Consider the following 24,694-nt stretch of genomic DNA (forward strand, 5'->3'; position numbering starts at 1 on the left):
CAAAAAGATATAAAGGCTTATTAATACCTGAAATAATTTGATACTTTAGTTGAAAATATTATCTCTGCTTTAATTTTGCATTAAACCAGATCAGTTTTTAAAGAATAATGCCTTAAGTTTGCCTAGTTATTTGAAGAACAAGATTGTTGAAACTTTTAAATGTTCACCATGGAGTCTCAAGTAGACTTTATTTTATTCTTGATCTCTCTCTAGATGTTCTAAACCCACTAAACTTATTCCATTTATGCTGTGTGAAATCAGAATAGTAGATGATGTCTGGAATGGACTCTCTTTTTATTAGCTTTTCTAACCAGATGCCTCATAAAACAGCAAAGGCTGGACCTTGGATGCAGCTATGTCACTTAGTGATATGTGGGTATTTTATCAAAAGGAGCAGCAAATTGACTTCATTAGCAGTGATTCTATTGGGAAGCTTTTATACCATAGTGCCAATATACTGTGCAAGCCACTAATGTGAACAATTTATCTTCTGCATCAGGCATACCGACACAAACCAAAACTTTAGTTGTCAGCAATAGAAAGAGGTAAATCCTAGAACACTTTTAATTAAACTTCTTGAAACTTTTAAGAAATGGAAAAAAAAAAAAAAGTGGAAAGTAGACAGCAGTGAAACTACTAAAAAAAAAATCAGAACTAACTCTGGCTGCAGACCCCAACAGATCTTTATTTTGACAAGATCCTTGTGGACAGAACAGCATATGGAATTTAATGCCATCTATTGCATGATAAATTAATCTGGAAAGGAAAACTCCAACCCTAATTCTAAGATAGCTTTTCATTCCTTCAGAAATTCTTTAAGTGTAGACAGCTCACTGAAAACATCATGCCAAACTATCAAATGTAAACAAGCTTACTGGTTAAGGAAAACAGAAGTAAACATTCAGAAATCAGTCTGTACTGAATATCATCAATTAACATTGAACCTGAGAAAGGCAAATTAGAAATCTTGCACAGGGCAGACATAAAATCACAACCCCCTAACACAAGACCAAATAGACTAAAAGCTAATTATTAAGCATGGCCACAGAAGACAAAGGTCTATACAACTGACAAGACTTATGAGAAATAATATATTGTTTCTCGCAAGAGGAAAGGGACACTTGTCAAGTTTAACATCACAAAGTACTTCTGTATTCAAATTTAGTTTTGTCTCTTATAAAAACAAGCAGACTTAAGTGAGCCTAGAAGGCCACAAGTAGATCATTACTCATCCATTTTAGTGTATGTTTAAACAAAGGTAGAAAGAAACATTTCCTGTCTAGATGGGGGTTCAATATGACCACATATGTGTAAACATATACGTTTGTTCTTAAATCCACACCAACTCATTCTCCTGTCTAGGCAGTGGTGAGCACCTGACAGCCACTTCTGAGTATTTTACACCTTGCTTGAGCATTCTAGGGAAGCACTGGCAGTAACAAGCACAAAACTACTCTTAAGACCTAGCATTTAGAAAAATGTTTTCAGGATTAAGATATAAGCTACTGAAAAGGGTATAGAAGCTTTCAATTGCTCAAAAATAATTTTGTTTTTTAAGGACCTTCTCACTGATAGTGCTTAACATGGAATATTGCAACATTTTCCTTTTTAATTGAAAATAGGCAAGTAATGGCATTCTTGGTATCTTGTCCTTACAGTTTGAGACAATCCTTTTGCAGAGAACATTCAAACACATTTCATTCATGTATTTCATTACAGTGCAATGAAATAACTTAGGAATTAGCTAACTGATCTCAGCACTTTTGCATTACAAAGTACTTCAAAATAGTCAGATACCAGGAATAAAAGATTAAGAGGGCCCTTTCAATGGATTTGTAAATTTAAGATTAAGCTTATCAAGTCTGGATATGGCAAGAGAATGTTTCTGTGTGACAGCACAAAAGCGTTTACATTCATGAAACAAAGTCTTTGTACAGAAAGTACCTTCACACAAAACTTTCCGAATACAATCTTTTGGGAGCATTTTTTCATTTTTATTAATACTCATAATTTATTTCAATTAATCCACAAACACAAATTAGAGCAGTTTTTGTTAGGAAACCTGTTTCAACAAATGGTGAGATGACTGTTTCAACATGATCATTGAAGACATCATTTTAGCCATTCCTTGTCTCAATTCTACTTCCAAGACAATACTCAGAGGTGCCAACTGGAATCATCACGTATGAAGTTAGAAATCACCCACTCAGGAAATCATAAACTGATGTTTAATGTCTGTTCCTGGCACATGTTGTCTTCAGCCCTGTAAAAGAAGTTCTATTTAAACTGCAGTCAGCATTATGCACACAAAAAACAGCCAACTGCTCTAAGGTTGAGCTACATGAACCTTCTACATGACACTAACCTTAGGCCAGGGCCATTTCTCAAAAGAAATTGTTTGTACAGGATGGGATTTGCTTTTCCCATACCATTAGTATGGATTTCATTCCAGAGGACCAGCTATATTACAATAAGCAAATACAGTAACTATCATTGGCTTTCCTCTGGTTTTTTTGCTATTTATTTTTGGCTAAATCTATATAAAGTTCTAACAGTTACCATACCAGTTTTTCACCAGTCAAAGCTATTTTGCTTTGTTTTCCAGCAAGGAGTAAATTAAACTCCTTCAGGAACAGAAGACAATGCAGCCACCATTACCTGATAATCCTTTTCACAATTACATACCTGAAGACCAAACAATTTTCAAGAAACTCTTTATTTAAGATATTATCACATAGGTGCACAAAGATTTGAGAATTAAGATTCAGATAACATAACAAGAGGACAGTTCAAAATCTTCCTACAAACTATTAAAAAAGTTTATTAGCAGCTTCCTGAAGTTTAGCAGTCATACAAATGTGTTCCTCCTAAGCATGATCCAAAGAGGAGTTTCAGCCTCACCTCTGGGTTTGCAAGAGAACTTTTATACCCCTCTGTGTTGGCCACTTAAGACACTGCCAGACTTAAGAGGGCAAAGCATAAAAGGGGAGTAGATTTTAGTATATTATAGTGCTTTCTTATCAACTAAGATGATCTGAACTAACTATTTGCTCAAGAGGTACTACAATTTGCTTGAAATTTGTAAATTTTTAAAGAACAATGCTAAAAACCACTGGCAATTATCATTAGATGAGAGCACACTTACCTTCCAGTAGAAGGCATTATTTATTCCTAAGAAGTCCTGAGCATTGCTTCACATTTAGGTGTGATTACCCATGTCTAAAACACTTCAAGCATGAGGTTGCTATGTGAGGCCTCTAAACAACACACAAAAAATTGTAAAATTATAATTAACACTGTTTAACTAACTCCAAACTAAAGTTTATTCTACAGAGTTGCTACTATGTTGTAAACATTTAGAAAGTAGTTTTCCATGGAGTTGCAAAAGTCATTTACAATAAGTTAATTTTTAAATTAAAACCTAGAGCAAATGGCAAGTACTGGTTCAATCTGTTGACAAGGTATGTTAATTAGCCCAGTTAAGCGACAAAGAACATATTTTCAACATTTAAAATATACTTTTAATCATAAACAAGAGAGTATATTAGGCCTAAATTCCTTTCAAAGCTGACACTACCAAGGTAAACTCTAAACCTGTAGATTTGACGGAATCTTTGCCAGATAATTCATTGCTACCTTGTGTCTACTCACAGATTAATACATAAACACACCTTGTTACAAATTATAAAGCACTCAACCAAGACACATTAAAGGACACTGTTACAGGTGGACAAGAAGACTGCAGGGAAGGCCCAGAATAGAGGGTTTTTTTTGTTTGAACGATTTTTAAACCCAAGCCCTAAATGCCTGCAGTCTAAACATCACAGGTTACCAAGTGCAATTTTCTTGATGCGGCCTATTAAAAAACTACATTAACGCATTGATTTAGATTCAAGGTCTGCATAGCTCAATAGCTGCGATTTAAAATACAGAGGAGTGTAAATGTAGACAGTTATTTTGGCTCAGAGACACAGAGCAGCAACCCATATATCTTTATTTGTCTTTAAAAAGTGTCGGGATTCAAAGCCCTCCACTTCTGAAGCCCGAAGCCTTTTCTTACCAGCCCCAGGCTGTAGGAGGAGTGTTGAGCTCGGTGCGCCCCTCACCCATAGGCGCCCAAGAGCGTGAGCGCAGACCGCCAGCGCTGCCCCTGCCCAGGCCTGCCGCGCTGGGCCTCCTGCCCATCGGGAGCATTTGAAGGGCTCGCCGCTCCCTCGGGACACCCTGCGGAGGGAGAAAGGCATCAGCCGGGCAGCAAGGGACCGCGAGGGGGGAATGGAGGGACACGGACCATTTGTGCCTCACGACAGGATGCAGGGCGGAGGGAAGGGCTCCGCACTGGGTTTTAGTGAGGGAAAGCTGCTCTATCCCCCTGTGTTGACTCCCCGGACCACGGCCAAGCTCCGAGAGGGCAAGATGTAAAGGGAAAGCCATATAGGTCCCCCCCAGGCCCAAAGCCCGTCCGTGCGGAGCGCGGGTGGTTTCCCCTATGAGCAGCCGCGTACACCTTACCGCACCCACAGCCAGCGAACAGAAAGGCCGAGGAACTCCTCGCCGGCCATTAAATACCACCGCGCGCTCCCGCGAGACCCACGGGGCTCCAGCCGCGGCTGCCTATTGGCAAGAACAGCGCGCGTGATCTCGCGTGGGGCGGGGCGGGACTGCGCGGCCGAGCCGCGCTGGGGCGGAGGGCCCAGGAGCTGCTGCAGAGCCGCGCTGCGGCCGCGGCTGAGGGACCGGCCGGGCTGCTCAGCTGTGCTTCCTGCGGCGGCCCCCATGGGTGGGATCAAGGCTTTCGCGGGGACATGCTCGTCCATTTTTACCCAGGCCGAGTTCTGGGTGCCCGGAGATCTTTAAGACCGGGAAACAAAAGTGCCTTCGGTGCGAAATGGCAGCTGTGTAGCCGGTTTGAGACACTAAATACAGCTGATCTCTGTCTAAACTCCTGTCTAAGCCCTGCTTAGGAGGCTTAGGAGCTGTCTGTGAGGATGGTGAGGTAAAGCCCCGAGCCTCGCTAATGCCCTGGCGATGCCTTGCCGCTCTGCTGGGCTGCGCGCCAGGCGTGACGCGGTGGCAGCAGGCCTGTCCTGCGAGCCAGCCCTCAGCGCGGGTGCAGAGCACTGCTGCTGTTCTGCCCCAGATAGAATGGGCTGCCTGCCTGGGGATGCTACTAAGAGGTTTTGGAGTGAGTACGAGCAGATTAGCATAAACAGGGAATTAGCAGTTTGCAGGACAGAGACTTTGTATGTTGCCCAGCAAAGCTGGTAGGTAAGAATCACAGTATATCATAGAATATACTGAGGTGGAAGGGACCCATCAGGATCTTCGAGTCCAACCCTTGGCCTTGCACAGGACACCCCAAGAATCACACCCTGTGCCTGAAAGCATTGTTCAAACTGAATTGAATGGAAGTCCCTGCTTCTCAAATAGGTGTGTATATTGCTGATAATTCATACCTTCCTGTCTCAGTGAGAAGCAGTATGTCCTGGCTCACGCCAAGTTACTACCTGCACAGCACCTGTAAAGTGTGTGGAAAGAAAATAACGAGCTGGCCCGCTATCCCTAATCAGAACCCTGCATTTAAATTTCTCTCAACAGAGCTCTACCAATCTGATGCAGCCTGAAACAAATAGTCACATAGTTGCAATCAAGGGATGGTTCTAGAAATAGTTTCCTTCCACTTCTAGTTACCCCTTCTAATTCTTGACACTCAAAACATTGTTGCAGATTAACCTTGTGACAGTTTATTGTCTGCACATTAAGATTCAAAACTTGTTTTAGGACTCCAGGTAAATCAGTCTCTGGAGATAAATCTGTGAGACGTGTAGTTTTAAGTTATTGGAAGTGGGCTCCTTTGCAATGACTATTTTCTGCAGTCAGACACCTAAGTCAGATCTGTCCTTTTCCATAATGTAGTCAAAAAGATGAAGTGGCATTCAACCTTCAAATTTTTAGCACTTATGGCAGTGGCATTTATGTCAAGTTTGGTTTCTTCTTTTCCAATATGGAATGTAAACTGGCACTTCTGTTACACAGAAAGCCAGCAATCCACAGCAAACCAGTGCTTAGTATCCATCCTAGTTGAGCATTTTAATAATTCACATAATCCTACACCTTTTTCTTGCCCCTCACAAGCTTTCTTCTTCTGTTTTCCCCATACAAAGTTTGTATTGTTTGCCTTCTCTCTGGCTCCATGAAACTTTTGTGTCTGATAGTGGCACAACTTCAGAAGAAGAAATGCAGAGTCTACCTGACCTGCCTGTCCTTTTCCAAACCTCCTCTATAGAATAAAATAACTGTCCTTTAATAAATTACTGCAAGGATCTGATGTGGATTTGAGCCTCTTTACTTGCAGGTTAGTTCTCCCATTTCCTGTTAAAGTGCAAGTAGTTGCTACCTACAAGGCTGCAGGCAGATCTGCTGTTTCCATGTGTGTGGAATGCAACTGTTACCTGAATGAACTTCTCAGCTGGGCACTGAGCCTGCCCACAACCTGGGTACTTTGAGGGCTTGAGGAGGGAAAGACCACAATATTGGTGGATCTGGGTACAGGTAAATTCTGAGACTGCCCTGGATCGCTCACTAACTGGGAGAAATACAGGCCTGGTCATGAGCAGAAGAATCCAGTTATCATGGGGGCATTTTGAAAATTATTAAGTGGCAGCAGGGTGTCTTGGTTATTTTGTAGATTAGTGTTGAGCTTTCTAAGGAGTTGGGTGAGCTGAACTAGTTCAAATCGTGAGGAGTGGTGCTCTAATTAGCCAAGTCTCTGTTTGTCACATGCAAGAATTAAGTCTCAAAGTCACTTCTTTGATTCTTCCCACTGAAGAAAGACTCTTGAAAACAACTAGTTTAACAACACCAGGAGTTTACCACAATGTGCAATTGTCATAAACATTTCACTTCAATTTTACTCTCTTTCTCCACACTGATATGAAAGAAAATCCATCAAGTAAAACCTCATTTGGACCATCAGTCTTTGCAGGTGGATTACCTGCAAAGTAGTATAAGTATTCAGTAGCATTAAATAATTATCAGGTTTGGAATCTTAGAATGTAACAGCCTTTAATTTATATATATATATGTGTGTGTGTGTGTGTGCGTGTAATTTGGTTAAAACTTTGAGATGTAATGTAATAAAAGTATAATTTAATTAATTTAGGCACAATTTAATAAAATGTAAAGGCTATTTTAAATTCATGCTGAAAATAGACTAAATGACACTTACAGCTTATCTGTCCTTTGGGGTTTTTTGTCCTCAGAACATTAGTGAGTTAAAATTGGAGCCTGTAGAATAAAGTAGAATAAAAATAATAAATAAAATCTTTGGAGAAGAGGAAGGCAAGCCAGAATCATTATTTCCTTTTCAGAGGCAGAAACATCAATAGATTTCTGTAAAAACTTCAGTTTTCTGTTATTTTTGCTCAGTGAGTCTCTTTTTGTTTGATAAATTCGTTCCATGGTTAAAATTTTTTGGATATCTCTTTCTAGCCAATATGTATGATTAGAATTTAAATAGTATTTTTCCACCTGAGAGCACATTTTGTATAGGTAAGAAAAATGCCACTAAAGTTTTCCAGTGAGCTCCCTTGCTGAATAATATACCTGATGAAGAGGCCACTCTTCAAGAGTCTTCCTTCTGGAAAGGTGGGAATATATTTACTTTAGTAGTAAGTGTGGGGAAGGTTAGTATTATTTAAACTGATGAAGCAATACTCTGAAGTTGTATTATTGTCACTGTTCCAATATGTGTGTATTTGAAACTCAAGCAGAAGGAAAAGGGCAGGAGTAAGTATGATAAGACAATCACATCTCCAGGCCATGATCGACTTGGACTGGCTGCAGAGGCTTTAACAGCCTCTTCATAGAACAAAATGTAATGGCTTTCATTAGAGAACTCTTAGACTCCTTGTATCTACTCAGTCAGCTTCTGGTACCTCAACATCAATGTACTGGCATCTGTCTTATTCTGCTGTCTTTGGGTTTTCAGATCTGCTGTCTGGCCAAAAAAAGATGATGTCAGATGCTGTTGCAGCGTGGCAGGGTGGTAGAAATGGTGCAACCTTCTTTGACGCATCTCCTTCAGAAGCTGCTCAGAGTGATGCCACAAGAACAGCCATTTCAAATCCATACACACACACACCCCACAGATAGCTCAGCAGAGGAAAGTCAGGAAGGGTCTGTGCGTGATATATTCCAGCCAGGGTTTATTGCATCCACCCCACCAAAGGGACCAGGGACTAATGACAGAACCATGTGGCCTGTACCACTTCAGTGAGGGGTCAGAGACCAATGACCTGAGGGCACAGGGGCAGGCAAAGGGCAGCCACCTGTAGGGGGGATGAGGGAGGAGTAATTGGGGTGGGCAGTGTCAGCTGGCCAATGGGGAAGGCAATCTAATGCAGATTAGCAGTAGTGCTGCAGAGCATCATGGGTTAAGTCCTTTCTATCAGCTAAGGTGGGGAAACCTCTATGATATATTCTTCCATGGCAAGGCCCTGCAGACTTCCCTGAGGGGAAGGAGTCAGAGGATTCCACAAGATGCTGCAAATGTGTTTTGTTTTCTTCTGTAAAGTAGTAATATCTGAGAAAAACAAAGAGATGGTATTCTCTACTTGCCAAGTAGTAAAATACTTAATCTAGCAAAAGGTAGGCAAGATTCAGGGATCAATTTTATTTCAATTTTATGCAGTTTTATTTCCATGCTTTATCTTTAGAATCCTGACAAGTCATACTGTCACCAAAACATGAAGTTTTACAGTAATTTGAATCAAGAGAAATAATTTCTCAGATAATTTGAAAATGTGGGATAGGGGCTGGTTTGAAGATGACAGTCTTAAAGAAGAATTGTAATTCCAAATTTGGATTGATATTTTGGTTTTAGACTCTCCACATTTTCTATGGATTTCCATGAATTGTTCATGTATTACAACTCACTCTTGCCATTAGAATTTCAGGTGCAGATTGAGTGGTTTCCATAGACCTGCTATGAGCCATTTGCCACAGATTCAATCCATAGTCTGCAAGCTGGTATTTGGCATTGTACTAAAGCCACCAGTCTGTTCTGAAATGAGGCCAAGCTTCATGGAAAATCCTGATTTCTCATTCTTGTGTCTACATATTTGCCATTTTGTTAAAGATATTTTGGTGGTTTTTTTTTTTTTTTTTTTTTTGGTAGAACATAATATTAGATACAAAACATATTTTAAAAATTGTAAAATTCTAAACCTACATTGTCAGCGCTGCAATATGTCAGATATCTAAATTCTCTTATAATTCTTATATACTTTACATGCTTTCAGAAAAACTTAGTATTGTTTTAACTCCCTTTCCCATTAAAATAACCTTTTAATTGATTGGAACTAAATCCTAAATTTGATCTGTTCCAAACATTTGTTCAGCAAAACTGACTGATGATTACCCATTTCTGGACCCAAGTTTATTACAAGAAAAACATGAATGAACCCTCTGTGGAATTTTACAAGATTTCTGGAGAGGAAATGCAATATCCTCTTTGTAGCACAGAATGAACAGATATTCTTGTCTCAAATTTGCTACCAACTTTCCGGTGTTAACTTTGGACAATTCACTACATTTCTGCTGGCAATTTTCTTGCTTTGTAAAATAAGCTAATATTAACTTGCCACCAAATAATTTGACAACTCTGAGTGAATGCTTGCTAAATCCTCTGAAAAGTCTGATGGAAAATGTTATGGAAATCCACTCCTCTGCTAGCCAAGGAGGATATTTACAATAGGTCCATATTGTACGTAGCAAAATAGAAATGTTCAAGTGTAAAACCAGATGAGACCAAGACAGATCTAAAATTAAATGCAGGAGGTATTTTTTGACCTTTCAACAAAAATTATATAAGCACTCTTAGGTTATAAATAGTCCTTTGTTTTCCTTGTCTTTGTCTAACACTCAGAAGAAACACAGGGTCGATTGTTTGTTGTAAGGAGATAGGGCAGTGCTTTGGAGTGGAAACAATTGTGCACTGTTCTTTATTTATACAATTCCTATAAAGTTTGTAACTAGTATCTGTTGCATTGCTTAGCACTTTTTTATCTTCAAACAGCTACAGGAATAAAGTTTCTATTCCTGAAAATGACAACAGCAGAAGAAAACAAAAACAGACACCAGTCCATTTCCAGCATGAAAGTTTCTTTCTTCCTTCCTGTTTTGATATGTCTGAAAAGCAAAAAAGACAGTGCAAGACTATTTTCAAACTGACACAAATACACTGGTATATTATTTTTATTATTTATCTTCAGAAAAAAGACAAGAAATGTATCCACCTTGAAACAAAACTATTTATATTAGCATTAAGGAATATGATACTGAATTCTTCACAGAATGATGTGTGTGCATGTTTGCAAATATTGCCTTGAACAACCAATAAGTGCTTAATCAGTAGCAATTTAATTTTGTGTCAAAAAATTTTAACAAACCGAAACAACAGAAAACTTACCCTGAAGTCAAATAATTGGCATTTAAGAAAAACAGAAGTATGGAAGTACCACTTTTTTCTTTTTTGTTTTCACACTTTCTATGATTTCTCTGGGGTTTGTATTGTGGAAATCATGTTATTGACACTAAAATATATGTGAGGCAAATGGCTTTATTAGATACTGCATTTTGTGTTATTTAAATTTTTAATCACCTTTCAAACTCATTTGTTTGTTCCATAACTTTTCCCTGATAACAATTATGATTCTCCACAGTAAATTGGAATAAGCAGGCTGCAGCAAAGAATACATGATTAGACTTGTGTAGTAGCAGGCATCAGTTTAAAAACCAGGGACAGTGCAGTACTGTCCAGTATCTGCAGGCTACTCAGAAATGCACTGGAAACTAATCAGATCTTGATTGCTTCACTCCTGACATGTTGGCTTAACTCCCATTTTCCCTGGTTATGTTGAGAAAACCTGTCATATTACGTGTAATCCAGTCCTCTGAGTTTAAGCAAATTAAACACTTGGGATCAAATTCACATGTAATGTAAAACCATGAACTTAATAGAATTATACCAAGGATAATTTTTTTTCTCAGTGATGTTATTTAATGGCTATTTTGCATAGTGATTTGTGGATTTATGAAGCAGTTTGGTGGCCCTGAGGACTTCACTCCATTATGTCCAAAAATCTTTCTCCATCCTGTATGTTGAATGTCTGCAATGATTTAATATAACTAATCCAACTTAAGGAAGAAAGAAAATTCTTTCTCTGTGACAACTCAGATTTGAGTCTCTTTGCTGAAACTGTCAGCAGGATACCAACTAATGCCAAATTTGATACCATTTTTATAAAGTGGGCACTTGTCCACAGTGAGCGGGATTAAGGCCACTTACCTAACAGTATTCTCAGGGCAGGAATTTATCTTTATATATTACTGCTGATGCCAGATTTTTACTAGTAATCATAGATCTTCATTTGAAATGATAACTAAAAAAAAAATAATACTGACTTCAGAATGTTTCCTGTAAATAAAGCCTGTGGACCCAGGCTCTATAGGCTGCAATTATTTTATTCGAGCATCATGAAATGAAAGACATAGCCAAGCATGAGCATGCCACACTTCAGGTGCTGTTAGGAGCAGAGGTGTCTGTAGAAATGTTAGTAGTTCTCTCTTCATTTTAATTATTTCCTCAGCAGAAATAGCAGAGGAATAATAAACAGGCCTTAAGCTCTTGCTGAAAAATAACAACATCTGCTAAGGAAAGGGGAATTCTAAGATGAGGATTGCCCTAGCTGAACTCTGTTCTTGCTTCTCTCAGACATTTGCTATGTGACCTCCAGTTAGCTATTTAACAACCTTGTGCCTATTATCACGTGTGTAAATTTAATATACTTACACTGCTCTGCCTTGGAGAAGGGCATGGGCCTCAACTTGCTTGTGTTTGAAGGAAACCTGAGATTATTACATTAAGTGTGTTGTACAAATGCTAGATGTTGTGAATTTGTGAGTGAGCACTTGCCCACGTGGTGTGGGGACAGTCCCAAAACAGCATTTTGAAGATAAATGTTATCTGCATGAATGGCAATACAAAGCACCAACTGAGGGCAGTAAATTACATTCCAGCCTACTATTCTGGATTTTGCAAGTGCCTGGGCTCCTGTGTACCTCCTAATTAGGTGGGGCGAGTATATCCCAAAGCAGAGTGCCGCCGTTCCTGCCACACATCCACGTCCTCCTGCCCGCACTCTGCTTTCCTGTCCTTCATCCGCTGCCTGCCGCATGGCTGTGTACGCACCGAGGCCGGGTTTCTCAGCCCTGTGGCCATTCCAGGCCCGGCGATTAAAGCACCACGGCGTCTGTCAGCGGGCCCGTCCGCTGGGGCGGCGGGCGCAGCGCCCCCGCGTCCCCTCGGCCCCGCAGCGCATTGGCTGCGGCGGCGGCCGCCTCGCCGGGCCCGCTGGGGTGCCCCGTGCCGGGCACTGCCTCTGACCTTCTCTTCCCTTCCCTCCCCTTTCCCGGCGCTGTCAGAGCGGATCAGCGGGCGCGGCGCTGCGATGGAGCGGCGAGGGGCGACGGCAGCCGCCGGGAGAGGAGGAAGAGGAGGAGGAGGAGGAGGAAGGGAGAGATTAGCGCTGTGCCGGCTGGCGCAGAGGCGCGGCTGAGAGCTCCAGCGGGAGCCCGGGGCCCTGCGGACCGTGCGAGAGGCACAGGCGGAAGGAGCGGAGATGCGGCCGCTCTCCCTGCGCTGCTGAAGCTCCGGGTCACTCGCCCGGAGGAGGGAGGCCGGGCAGGTCCGTCCTTCTCGCCGCTCTGCGGGCGCAAAGGGTGCCTGTGCAGTCCCCTCCTCTCGCTTTTATCCCAGCCCCGGAGCAGGAGCCGCCGCCGCCCCCTATCCCTTCCTGCGCTCTTCCCACCATGAGCGGGGCTGTTTTCACCTTATAAAGATGGCGGTGTGGGATCGCTGCAACCTTTAGACTAATGACTGTCAGAAACATCGCCTCCATCTGTAATATGGTGAGTGCTGGCGGGGGTCGGGCGGCACGGCAGCCCCTGCGGGAGCCGGCTGGGGGGCTGCCCCGGGGCGCAGCCCAACCGCGCGGCTCCGTCCCTTGCCCCAGCGGCGGGGGAGCCGGGCAGGCTGCCGAGAAGTGCCCGGGATGGAGTCGGCCGACGGAGAGTGACGATGTCCCGAGGAGTTTTCCGGGAGCAGCCTGGGCGTGGGCCAGGGAGGGACGGAGATGCAGAACCGGTGCGAGGCCCCCCGGAGCGGGTCTGACCCTAGCCGAGGCGTTACGGACGGAGCCGTGGCCCGCCCTTCCTCCGCCTACCCTTCCTCCTGCCCTAATACTGTGAAAGGACCAAAGTTGGATTCTCAATTCACATTAAATCAGTGACCCTGTTTAACCCTCTCAGGCAGGCACCCTGTGGTCTCCTAGGGCCAGGAGCTCCCTAGATTACGCAGAGAAGGATGATTAGATGCCTAATAACACTCTTTTGGATCCCGATGTTTGGTGCCTGTTCTAGGAAGTCTTGGCTTTAGAGCTAACTTACACTGCATGCTGCTCGAAGAGAACTGGTGTTTATAAAGTACTCTTGAATCACTTAGCTTCCCCAAAACCAATTAGGCAATTAAGAAGGAATAAGGAAACATTTGTATTTTTGTTATGTTCGCTTCGCTACTTTTCTCCCCATGGAACAGTTGAAACGATGTTTTCTGCATTGTGTTTGGGTTTAATTTTAATTCTAACAAACTTGGAGCACCTAATTTGGTTTAGGTTTTTGAAACTTCTTGGCAGGAGGAGGAAAAGCTCAAACTCTGTCAAAGAATTTTTAATACAGTGAGACTGTAGCAAACTTGCCAAATAAGTGGTTTCATCCCAATGCAAACAGAAGAGAATCCTATTTTTGTTCATTTTGGTTTTTTAGTCTGTATTTTTCACCCTTATTTCCAGGTTCTTCGAGAGCAGCTACACTCAGTTGCCAGCTTCCCTCCATGTGGTGCCCCAGCATGCCTTGTGCTGCTGATGCCACACATATCATTCATCTGCCCTGGAGAATGGAGCCTGTCTCTAGGGTAAGGCAGTGGGCACAGCCCCAGAGGCCTGGCTCCTGCGGAGTCTGAGTGAGGGAGTGCAGAGTGCAAACCTGCTGCTCCTCCATGTGTCTGCACTTTCGCTTAAGTGGGATTGCTCTTTTGTTGCAAATCAGATGCCTGGGAAATCCCATGCATAGGTTTGATTTGAACCTCAGCCCTCTGAGGTTTCATTCATTTCATTCATTTGAAATGCCTGCTCTGAAATGCAGAGAGGGTGATTTGGTTCTGGTTAAAAGAATTAATACAAAATCCAGATCTGAGGTATAATAACCTGGGTGCTCACCTTTCTTCACCAACAGTAACTAGTTTTCTGAACTTTTCATTGTCCTTAATGATTTCCAGTCCAATGAGCCATGAATACTGCAAAGAGAGGTTCAGGAAATGGTACAGGACTGAGGAGAAAACCTAGGTGCACTTTCCTTCTCTCTGAGGCAGGTTCCAGTTTTTACTGCTGATTAATGGTGGATGTGATACCTTGCAAACTGTATAAAAGAGCACTGCATGAAGGGGAGCTGGAGACTCATAGGTGGATGTAAGACCTTGGTATAAAACACTAGGAACTCTGATTTTTTCATGTGCTTCAGCCAGATGCACTTGCATGCAGCACAATTCTCCCAAAGACGGAACAGATTCACAGCAGAACTGATGAGGTTGTTGCAGTGGTGTGCTGCTCAGCTGTCGTTGCCAGTATATCCTGCAAAAGTAGCATCTGAGAGATGGAGAGACCAAAGGGAAGAAGGACAGCCCCAAGCAGAAAAGGGGGCATACAAGGATTCGTACTTCAAAGCAGTTCTAGCTGATGGTGCTGTGACAGAAGGTGCAGTCTATTCAATGTTACTGATGTTTTAAGGCTACATATTCCTTGAAGGTCTGTGTACTTAGCTTTTTGAGATGCCATGTTGTGTTGGTCACATTTATTTTTTTTCTGGGTAACCCTCAGGGACTGGAAGTTCTTTTAGGTTAAACATGGAATTTTAGACAGCTACAGGAATTTGGGGCTGTAAGAGAAATACAAATTCTTGCAAGTGTTGGCAACATTGCATTCTGGCTCCTCCAAATATGTGTCAACTCTGATGAGGTGATGGACTTGAACTCAGTGGTCTGTAGAAGGAGCTATGACAACCTTCCAGAGGGCTAGAGGTATAAAAGTAAACTTTTGCCTTTTTAAAACCTAAATATTTGCCCTAAATATAATTTGATTTAGGACATCTGTAGAAATTTATCTAGAAAGGTGCTGAGATGCTGATTCCCAGACCTTGTTCCTGCACTATAATATAGTTCTTGAAAACTGAGCTCCTGACAAGTTGTGGACTACAAAATATCTGTGTAGTTCCTAGGTAATGTAATATGTTTTTCTATATAATGCTACATAACAGTAGGTTTCTAAGTTTTTTTTTTACCTGGTTAAACTCAGTAATTAAAAAAGGGGGTTCTGGTCTTTATTTTTTCCCATTCCACTTTGGAGTGTTCACAGAGGGCTTTTGTTTTTTGGAAAAAAGCCCCCAAAATCCAAAAAATGATGCCTGGTTGATTTTTAGGGATGGTGGGGGGAGTAGAGGAAGAGAGGCAGAGGCAGCAATTGGTCCTGAAATACTTGTCCTTCCCTGAATGCAACTTAGATTGTGTTTTCAATGGTAGTCATTGACAAAGTTTTTGTGTATGTTTGTCCAATGTTTGCTCTCGTGTCCTGAATGGAAAAATAGTACTGAAATTTAACTGAATTAATTGAAAAACCTGGCTAGGCAGCATTTTTTGATGTATGTTTGCTGTTAAGTTGACTACCTGATATTTGATATCTTGGGTTGTAATTTTGATCTCCTAAAGATGGTAGAGATGGTTAGGCTTTTCAGGAAGGATCTAAACAAGTGTAGTGAAGCAAGAAAGACGGGGACAGTATTTAACTCACTTGCAAAAGATACTTAGTACTATATATTCACTGGATAAGCTCTCACATGCTGAGACAAACACAGTAGGAGCTAGCCAGTAAGAAACAAATATTTGGCGGGGGAAGTTTCCACTTGGCACATTTACTTGCAGTAAATATTTGAATGCACAACTTTCTAGGATTAAACAAAATTCCTCTATTGTCTCTTAGCAGTTTTGTCCCCTAAGTTATAATAATAGCAATAGTTCTAGTTATTATTCACTGATTTGCTTAATGAGAATTAAGAGCTAAAACTTGCTCTCAATGGGTGGAGGGGATGAGGGCAACTGTGCCTGAGGGAATCAGTAGGATTCATATGTGGGCATGATGGCCGTGTTCACTGAGAAGGGAGGTGTAGTCTGCAGGATGTTCAACTTAACTGCCCTTCAGCCCCTGGGAAAGCTCATTCACTCTGCACACCATTTTCACCACTGAGGGATGTATACAATGTATACAAATTGTCATCTTTTACGTAGGACAGGTACAACAGATGTGAAGAAGCATAAGATACCTTGAAAAAATTCTATTTGAGGGAATACCAGCAGCCAGTGCTTCCTTACACTGGTAGGCTGCAGGCACCAACTAGGGATGTGATGGAACTCCTACAACGCTGTAATTCTCTCTGCTTACTATTTCTATGGAACAACCCAGTGACTCAAGTACCAAGTCCTGGTTCAAACTTTGACAGGCATGCTGGCATTTCATGCTTACTGAAATCCTCTGCAGTATGTTTCTCTGTTGATAAGCTTTAGGTAAAGCCTTGAGTTCTGAGTTAAGCTCATGCTGCAGCTGTGGCCCAGGGATATTACTGTTATGTGCAGTGAAGGACATCTAACCATTTCAGAATGTATTGACATACATTTATACTGATCTGGCTAACAAGCTCTGTGGATCATATTTTTCTCCTTTAGAATTCTGTTGAGAACAAGTATTAATTCCCTCCCTTTCATAATTTTGTAATAGTATTTCAAATGTTCCAATTAGAACTTCTTAGTTATGAATGACAATTAATGAACAGAACAATCTAAATACATTCAGATTTCTCTGATACAAGTTATCATCTGAGATACCTCATAGTTACTCCTGGAGTCGTTGTATAGATATCCTTTGGAATAAAAGTTGCAGTTCCTTGGATTAATTTTGGAGTTTCATGTTACTCTTCTCATAGTCTCATAGTTATGAGTTTCAGAAAAATAGCTGTTGTTATGCATGAAAACATTCACACAATTCATCAGGAATTATGTGAACACCTGTGAATTGCAGCTTTCATTTAAAAATAAACAAACAAGAAAGAAAGCAAACAAAGAGTTTCTAACAATCCTAGAAGTTGGTTGTAGAGAAAAAACATACAAGCCTAGGGGTCTCTACATCCAGGAAACAAATAAGAATAAATGTTGGAAATTTTTTTGTTTATTTAATAGCATGATTTTAGAGACTAATTACAGCATTTGTTTGAATATAGGGCATTGGCAGAATGAAGACTCAAACGAAAACGGATTTGGAAAAGGCTTTATACAAAAAAAAAGCCCCTACAATTTTAATGCTGTGAAAATACTAAAATTCTGTTTCATACAGGAATATAAGAATATTATTCAGTTACAGAATTGCTCACCATGATTTTCAACTGGGTTTATTCATTTGGACAACCTGCAGTATATATTTCTTCATGTCTTATGTATCTTCCCATAAATACAGGTAAAGGCAAAATAATACATGCCAGACAATAAAAACAGCTATCTGAAGGTATATTTAGATTGATAAAGGAAAACAAATTTTTACATCTGATAAGATTAGACAGTTCAAGCAATGCAGTTTTAGAAGCGTAGTCTTAAGAGTGCACAATTTCAATATGACATAGAAAATATAGAAACAAAAATATGAAAAGTATGGAGAATATGTCATCATTGTAATACCTTTCTGGAGTAATGAGAAACTTGAGAGTATGGCTGACAAATGGGTACTGGACTAACAGACAGGAAGTGTGCATTCCATCAAAAGATGAACAGAAGTCCACAAAAGATCTCTTTTATTGGATAGAGGAGTATATGCAAAATGAGAAACATCCTAATATATAATTCCCAAAATATAACCTCGAGTAATGGCTGAAGCTTGTCTTGCATAAATACCTTTTAATGGCTAAAGTGGTTATTATGTACTTCCTAGCTATTTAGAAAGTAGCACAGAAGGACAATTCATGAACAAAACATGTAGTGTACAGTGTTTTTCTTTTAGATGCATCTAGTCTTTGGCTTCATATTGCTGAATTAAAAGTAAACCAGTGGTTATATTAAACACCTCAGTAAAGGAACCTCTTAGTTATAGCTCAGCAAGGCTGAGTGAATCTGAATTGTGGAAGAGATGACATTAAAAGCAGACTCTGGACCCTGATTAACTGTGTGTGGTGGGCAAGTGCCACACAAGAGGTGAGGTTCTGATGGATTTGACGAGTCACAATCTGTGGGGTCTAATTCCTGGCCAGTCAGAGAAGCAGTCAGTCAGTTCCCTTCTGCTGACCTTCGTTTAGCCTCAGAAACTGTCCTTGGTTGGCTGTTTTGTCGGTATGCTTATATACATTTATTATGTACATTATACGCTTAACACCCCAGGATATCAGTGCTTGTGGGAGAGAAGTATCCCCACTGTCAGGACTCCACTGTAGGCATGCTCAGCCATTGCAGAAAAGGCTGTTGTGCTGAGGGTTTCAAACCAAACTGGATATTGCGTGTTTCAGTTATTGAACTTGAGTTTTTGATTTCACAATTAATGGCCTTGTAACAACTGTATATAATGTGTCCTATGACAATAGAGTCTCCAACTGTCCACTGAATACCATAAACCTGTGTTATTTCTGATGTAGGTCAGCCAAAGTTGGAGATTTCCAATGATAGGAACTACATCACATTTCCTAATGTCACACTGGAATCTACATTATGGTAATTTGAGCTTAGTACTTCTCATCCTGGCCATTACTGAGGCCAAGATTAGGTTCTTTCTGTAACAAACTGGAGACTTGAAAATATTGTAGTGCCCTTTCCTGCATTATGCAGCCTTTTCTGTCTTATGTAACACAACCCCATTCAACCCTTCCTTATAGGTCACTTTTCTCTTGAGTTGAGTCCTCCATTTTGACTGGCTTCTTTTGGATTCTTTCCAGTTACCTTTATCTTCTTTGAAACCAGGCACCTAAACCTGCATGTAAGATGTCTTACCACTGACAAGTTAAACAGGAAGGTTGCTTTAAGATCTTAGTAGACTACCACCTGCAAGAATTGATTATGTTGTCAATATTTGTTGCTGTGGTTTTGGTGATTTTTTAAAATAACACTGCATACCTGTGGCTTGTTCATCTTATACTACACAGAGACTTCCCCTTTCTTTCTTTCTTTTCTAAAACATTACTACCTTAGTCAGCTGTTTCCCATTTTGTACATGGTGATTGTTCTCTTCATGTGCAGAATCTTGCACTTGTCTCAGGTCCTTAGAGGATTTCTCTAAAAGAAAAATACTGAAAAACATTTTTTTAATTCTAAACCTGTCCTGAAACATACCTGCAGCCCTCATTACTCACCTTGGATGGAGATTTAATGAACGTATTCCTACTTCTGTCTCCAGATTATAAGAGTATTCCAGCTGGTGCAGCTGGGATGAACTTTAGAAGGTGCCGTGCTTTTCAAATGCTCTGAGGCAGCACATATGCAGTCTGAAGAAGCTAATAGTTTGTAGGCAAATCTTAGTTTTGTTTTGACTCATGAGACCATCTTGAGGCTATGGGTTCTGAAGAAGGAAACTGGCCAAAACCAATGGTTTTTCTGCTTCCTCCAGCAAAAGCCTGGGTGCCACTAATCCAAAAACAATTAAGCTGGGGATACAGAAAGACTCACAAGAGAATATTGAGTTGCAGTTTGGTAAAAGCTGTCTAATCTTGTAAAGTTTAAAGGTCTATATTTTTTTTTTTAATTATTTATGGATATAAACACTGAACCTGCAACACTTCAATAGAACCGCACTTGCAGTACTTGGTTGCTTTGAGCTTTGAGAAAACCAAGTTTATCAGCTATGTAAGACTGAGTACCTTAAAAATTCTCTCCAAGGTTTTGAGTGGTTCAGGATTTCAGGTCTTGCAATTTTTATCCATTTCTTGGAAACCACACAGTTATAGGACTGAAGTTATTTGTGGTATATGTGATACTTAGATCTGTAAATAGAGATAGCTTAGTGTTCCCAGCAAGAAAAAAGATTAGGCCTCTCCTTTCAAGCTCTTATAATTTGTCTTAATGATCAGGAGACTCTTTGGAAAAAACACACAGAAATAATTTATTTAGATACATTTTGATAAATCATCTCTCCTAAAAAAATTTGACTACACAGTGGTTTTTCAGCCAGTCAAGGTTATTTTGCTGTTTAAAATTATCTCCTTTGTGTTTTCATAGACTCATCTCTTTCCTCTTTCTTCTTGTGGTAAAAAAGACCCAAAATAGCTTTGCTGGAGGAACAAAAAGCATTCCCTTGCAGAATGAAGAGAGAGCTAATCTGGTTAAATTCAACCATCTTGCGGGACTTAGACTTAAAAGAATTACAGAAATGCTTCATGTTTGGCATTTAATATTGATAAGTTTTTAAGAAGGCTGGTTCAGCCATTCAGTTACTCACCATATCTCTCTGAAAGTTGTGATTGTTCCTGAGGATAGCCAAAGTCTAGGGGCCAGGTGATGCATCTTTGAAAGCAGCTGCATGTTTGCTGCATGCTGTGCTATTGCTAGTTCTCCTTTTACCCTTGATTCTTAGTGTTGCTCCTGGGAGCTAATTTCAGGTTTTTACAGTTGCTTCCTCTTTTTTGAGTTATCACTGCCATTTGTTGGCCAGGATGCCTTCCCCATCTTTCTTTATTTTCTTTTTTCCTTCCCTTCCGTGTGCTGTGCCTTCCAAAATCCTTAAACTCGGGCTGCCTAGCCCTGAAGCCATTTCTATTTTTACTCTAATTTTTCTTCTACCAGCTCAAACATCATCGTTAGTTTATCTTAAGTCTTCAGTTTCTCCCTTCAGGAAACTATCGTGTTGCTCTTACTTTCCCCAAATACTAAGAAAAAAGAAATCCAGTCTATAAATGTATATGATCTGAAACCCTTTGTCATGGACCAGCCATCTTCCTTCATTATCTCTTGCTCTTTTTGCATTTAAGTTTCTGTTTTAATGATTCAATTTTTATATGTTCTTCTATTATATTTTTTAGATTTTCTTGTGAACATGATATTTCTTCTTATTTCTTTTTTTTTTTTTTGCCTTTGTACAGACATATTTTTCTGTACAAAGAAAAATTTTATTAATTTTTTATTTTTCATACAGTTTTTCTGTTTATTTAGTGATACCCAATTAATAGGTGGCTTATAAAGAGTCCTAATTTCTTTACTGTATCCATTTACTTTAAATTAAACACACATATATTTCTAGAAAGTTAGTGCTATTTTTATACCTCTGCCACAGTATGAAGTTTAGTCTGCTTTGCTTCTTCTGTTGACATTATCTTTCATATTAACTCTTGTCCATTTCTCATCCTCTATAGAATAATTGTATTTAAATTACTTTGCTACATGTGATTTAATGAACTAATCTGGTGACTTCTTTTTTATCCTGAAGGGGTTTTTTTTAATATATGCTAAAGTGTAAAGAAACAGCAGTGGTTTTTTTAACCTAATCTGTTTTATGTGACCCAAAGCACAAATTAAAGTCTTAGCAACATAATCAGAAATTTCAATTGAAAATAAAACTAGCAGTCTTATTCTTTGGAAAGTTCAGGGCAAAATAACACGAGGAAAAAATATAGGTCATAGGGGCTGAATGTTTTTGGAGCCATGCTGTGGCAAAAATCTTGGCCTGAATTGATCTGTGCTTGGCTATGTCTCCAGCTGTATGTCTTTTTACAAGGGTTGAATACTGAGTGTTGAATTAAGTGGTAAAACTGAGAAATCAAGGTTCCAGCACCACAGAATGCATAGTAGGAGTTTCCACATTGACCTAGTTCTCACCCTCATAAGGTCTGCATACCACAGTCACAGCACTGCATTTCCTCCACTAGTGTATTCTTTTAAATCTCCTTTACTGTCTCTATACTCTGATATGACTTTATTTAACACTCCCAAATCCCACTTCATTGACTTCTGCAGCCTCTCCTCATTTCAGGGTCTGTAACTACAGTGCTGGTCCTGCTTATTTTTATGGAACTACAGGAGATTGAGCTGTGGTAGGATATTTCTCCTAGCTGAAGCTTTTATAAAGCAATAGGGAGTGGTTGCATTTAAATGTCTGAGCAGGTTTTCACTGTAGAAGTGACCAAAATTACTTGCTGGGAGAGAACAAACACAAACACGCTGGAAAAATAGTCATGGTTGATGTTTGCTGTAGATTAACATCAGTAGACTAACTAATATGTTTTCCATGTTATATGGTTGATTTAAACTGAATTCTGAACCACCTTTAACACATCCCTAATAATATACTTTTCCAGTTTAAACCTGGATTGGTGTACAGTCTCTGGAATACTTTCTTGGCAAAATTTCCTTCTTCTGTCCTCATGTCAATTGCTTATTGAGGATACTTCATATGCAAAAGAAGTAATTTATATGCAATGTGACATGGTTTGAGTTTTACTAAGTGGCCTGTCTACATTTTTTTCTCCATATAAGGAATATATCCTTTTCTGAAGCATCAGGTCTCTGTGCCTCTTACCTATGTTCCTAAACTTCTTTTTCCATGGATTTAACAGTATCTTTTTGGAGACCTCAGAATAAATAAAAATCAGACTGAAATTGCCTTTGATACAAGAAGGCCCTACTCCTAATGGAGTGTGAGTGGGTTATGTCAGTTTACTCAAAGATTGACTTTAGCCTCACTGTTTTGTTGGGTCACTGTCACACTGTACTTTATTTTATATTTGCAACAGCCAAGGCCTGGATTGGGAGAGGTAAAAAAGCTCCATGATGAGATGTTACTAAGCATGTGGTTTTTTCAACAGCAGGTACTTTAGAAATTTCTGTGCAATGTGGAGTTTTTATATGAAGATTGGTTAGTATATATCATTAATTTGGTTTTCAATTATAATTTTGTTTGGTAAATCCTGATTCTTGATCTTTCTCACAATATTTACAAGAAAATTTAAATACAAAAAAGGGCTTGTCCAACCATCTGGCATCCTCTGAAGTAAGAAACCCTGGCCCTGGAGGAAAGGCAAATGAGTAATGTAGGAGCAGCTAGTTAGCAGAGCACTTGCATCATATTTGTCTAACAGAGTACACTAACCTGTGGTTTTATGAAAGTGTAGGAGGTTACTTTTTAGAGATAGTATTTTCCATGAACTGTAGAGGGAGAATTTATTTCAGTGTGAAGAATACTTCCTACAAAACTGGAAAAACACCCATTTCATTTTTCTTTTAGGGAACTCAATTGTAATGTTCAAAGTGAATAAAAAAAAACCTTTGCTTTGATCTGAACATGTACAATGAGTATTAATATGAAGATGTTTTTCCTCAGAAGCTGCATTAATCTTCTGTAGTCATGCTTCTCTTGTATCAGAAAAGGTTTTGAGGGGAACAGTGGCTGTTTTCTTCACTGCTAATATCAGATAGGCAAATATTTATCAGTTTCTTCCCTCTTGGAACGGTTGGCTGAATATGTGCATCTTTGGCAAGGCTGACTTTCCAAGCAATGAAACTAATCTTCATATGAGACATAATTATCACACTGTCATCTCTGTTGAATGGTAGCCAATAATTGCTTTGTATTAATCAATCTTTTTTCCCAAGTTTCTCACCAAGGCCTAGAAGAGTCTGGTGAGAACATATATCCCTTATGAAGCTTCTCATGAAGGCTTGTGTCTGTAAAGTACTTCAGTCTCAAAGGATTTTCTGGGATGTAACATATACTTGGTCTGAACAATGAACTCTGTGTATGTGAGAGAAGGAGAGAGAATGGAAAAAGATCTGAGAAGGGGATGTGGAATATTAAATCTTTGGAGCTTTTCTGGAACCTGGCAACTTAAAGGAGATGTTTTACTTTCAAATTCTGCAAATTCTCAAAGAGCACCTGTGCTGAGTTTCACACTGCCAATTCTGTTGTCCAAATCTTCTTTTAATGAATTGGCATGAATTAATAATCTAATTTGACAAGCAGTGGTGATGGTAGGTGCAGTAAGGAAACAGAAATCAGACTTTGGGGAGAAGATGGGGAAGGGACATGAGAATTCTAAATCTGATTACCAGTTATTTTGAAAATTTGAGCCGATGAAGTCTAAGCAAGTGTCCACCTTGACTTCACCAAGGCTTTCAACAGTCTCTCTCACAGTGTCCTCATAGACAAATTCAAGTGTGGTCTGGGTGAGTGGGCAGTGAGATGGATTGAGAACTGGCTGACTCCAGAGAGTCACTATCAGTGACACAGGTTCTGGTTGGACGCCTGGCACTTGTGGTGTCCCCCACGATTCAATATTGGGAGTTGTTTAACTTATTCATCAATGGCTTAGATGAAGGGGCAGATGCCTCCTCAGCAAGTTTGCTGATGACACAAGGCTGGGAGGAGCAGCCAATGCCCCAGGGTGCTGTGCAGCCCTTCAGAAGGGCCTTGACAGGCTGGAGAGATGGGCAGGGAGGAAATTCAGTGAAGGCAAGTGCGGGGTCCTGCACCTGGGGAGGAGTGACCCCATGCACCAGCACAGGCTGGGCATTGAC

General features: G+C 40.2%; 1 protein-coding gene, 1 long non-coding RNA gene and 1 other non-coding gene across 6 annotated transcripts in view; 1 reads left to right on the plus strand and 2 right to left on the minus strand.

Annotated features, from left to right (window-relative positions):
* Positions 1-1,972: 1,972 nt before the first annotated feature.
* LOC132326520 (uncharacterized) lies at positions 1,973-4,618 on the minus strand. 3 transcript variants are annotated; one of them, XR_009486254.1, is made up of 4 exons: positions 4,513-4,618; positions 4,061-4,224; positions 3,146-3,257; positions 1,973-2,263 (listed from the first exon to the last, which is right to left on the minus strand). It is a non-coding gene; the product is annotated as an uncharacterized LOC132326520 (long non-coding RNA). The 3 variants fall into 3 exon arrangements; XR_009486255.1 differs by having other exon boundaries at positions 4,506-4,522; XR_009486253.1 differs by lacking the exon at positions 4,513-4,618 and having other exon boundaries at positions 4,061-4,477.
* On the minus strand, positions 2,857-2,975 carry LOC132327020 (small nucleolar RNA SNORA26). Its single transcript, XR_009486419.1, has one exon. It is a non-coding gene; the product is annotated as a small nucleolar RNA SNORA26 (small nucleolar RNA).
* A 7,778-nt stretch (positions 4,619-12,396) lies between the features above and the next one.
* The window catches only part of USP46 (ubiquitin specific peptidase 46), a 34,334-nt gene continuing 22,036 nt past the window's right edge, over positions 12,397-24,694 (plus strand). The window contains exons 1-2 of one of the 2 annotated variants that reach the window (XM_059844842.1): positions 12,397-12,972; positions 13,911-14,032. In XM_059844842.1, coding sequence (XP_059700825.1) covers positions 13,952-14,032 — 81 coding nt within the window. In that variant the 5' untranslated portion in view covers positions 12,397-12,972; positions 13,911-13,951. The remainder of the gene's footprint in view (positions 12,973-13,910; positions 14,033-24,694) is intronic. The other variant, XM_059844844.1, reaches the window with a different exon arrangement.

The sequence above is a fragment of the Haemorhous mexicanus genome, chromosome 4 (assembly GCF_027477595.1).
Source record: "Haemorhous mexicanus isolate bHaeMex1 chromosome 4, bHaeMex1.pri, whole genome shotgun sequence".
Lineage (NCBI taxonomy): Eukaryota > Metazoa > Chordata > Aves > Passeriformes > Fringillidae > Haemorhous > Haemorhous mexicanus.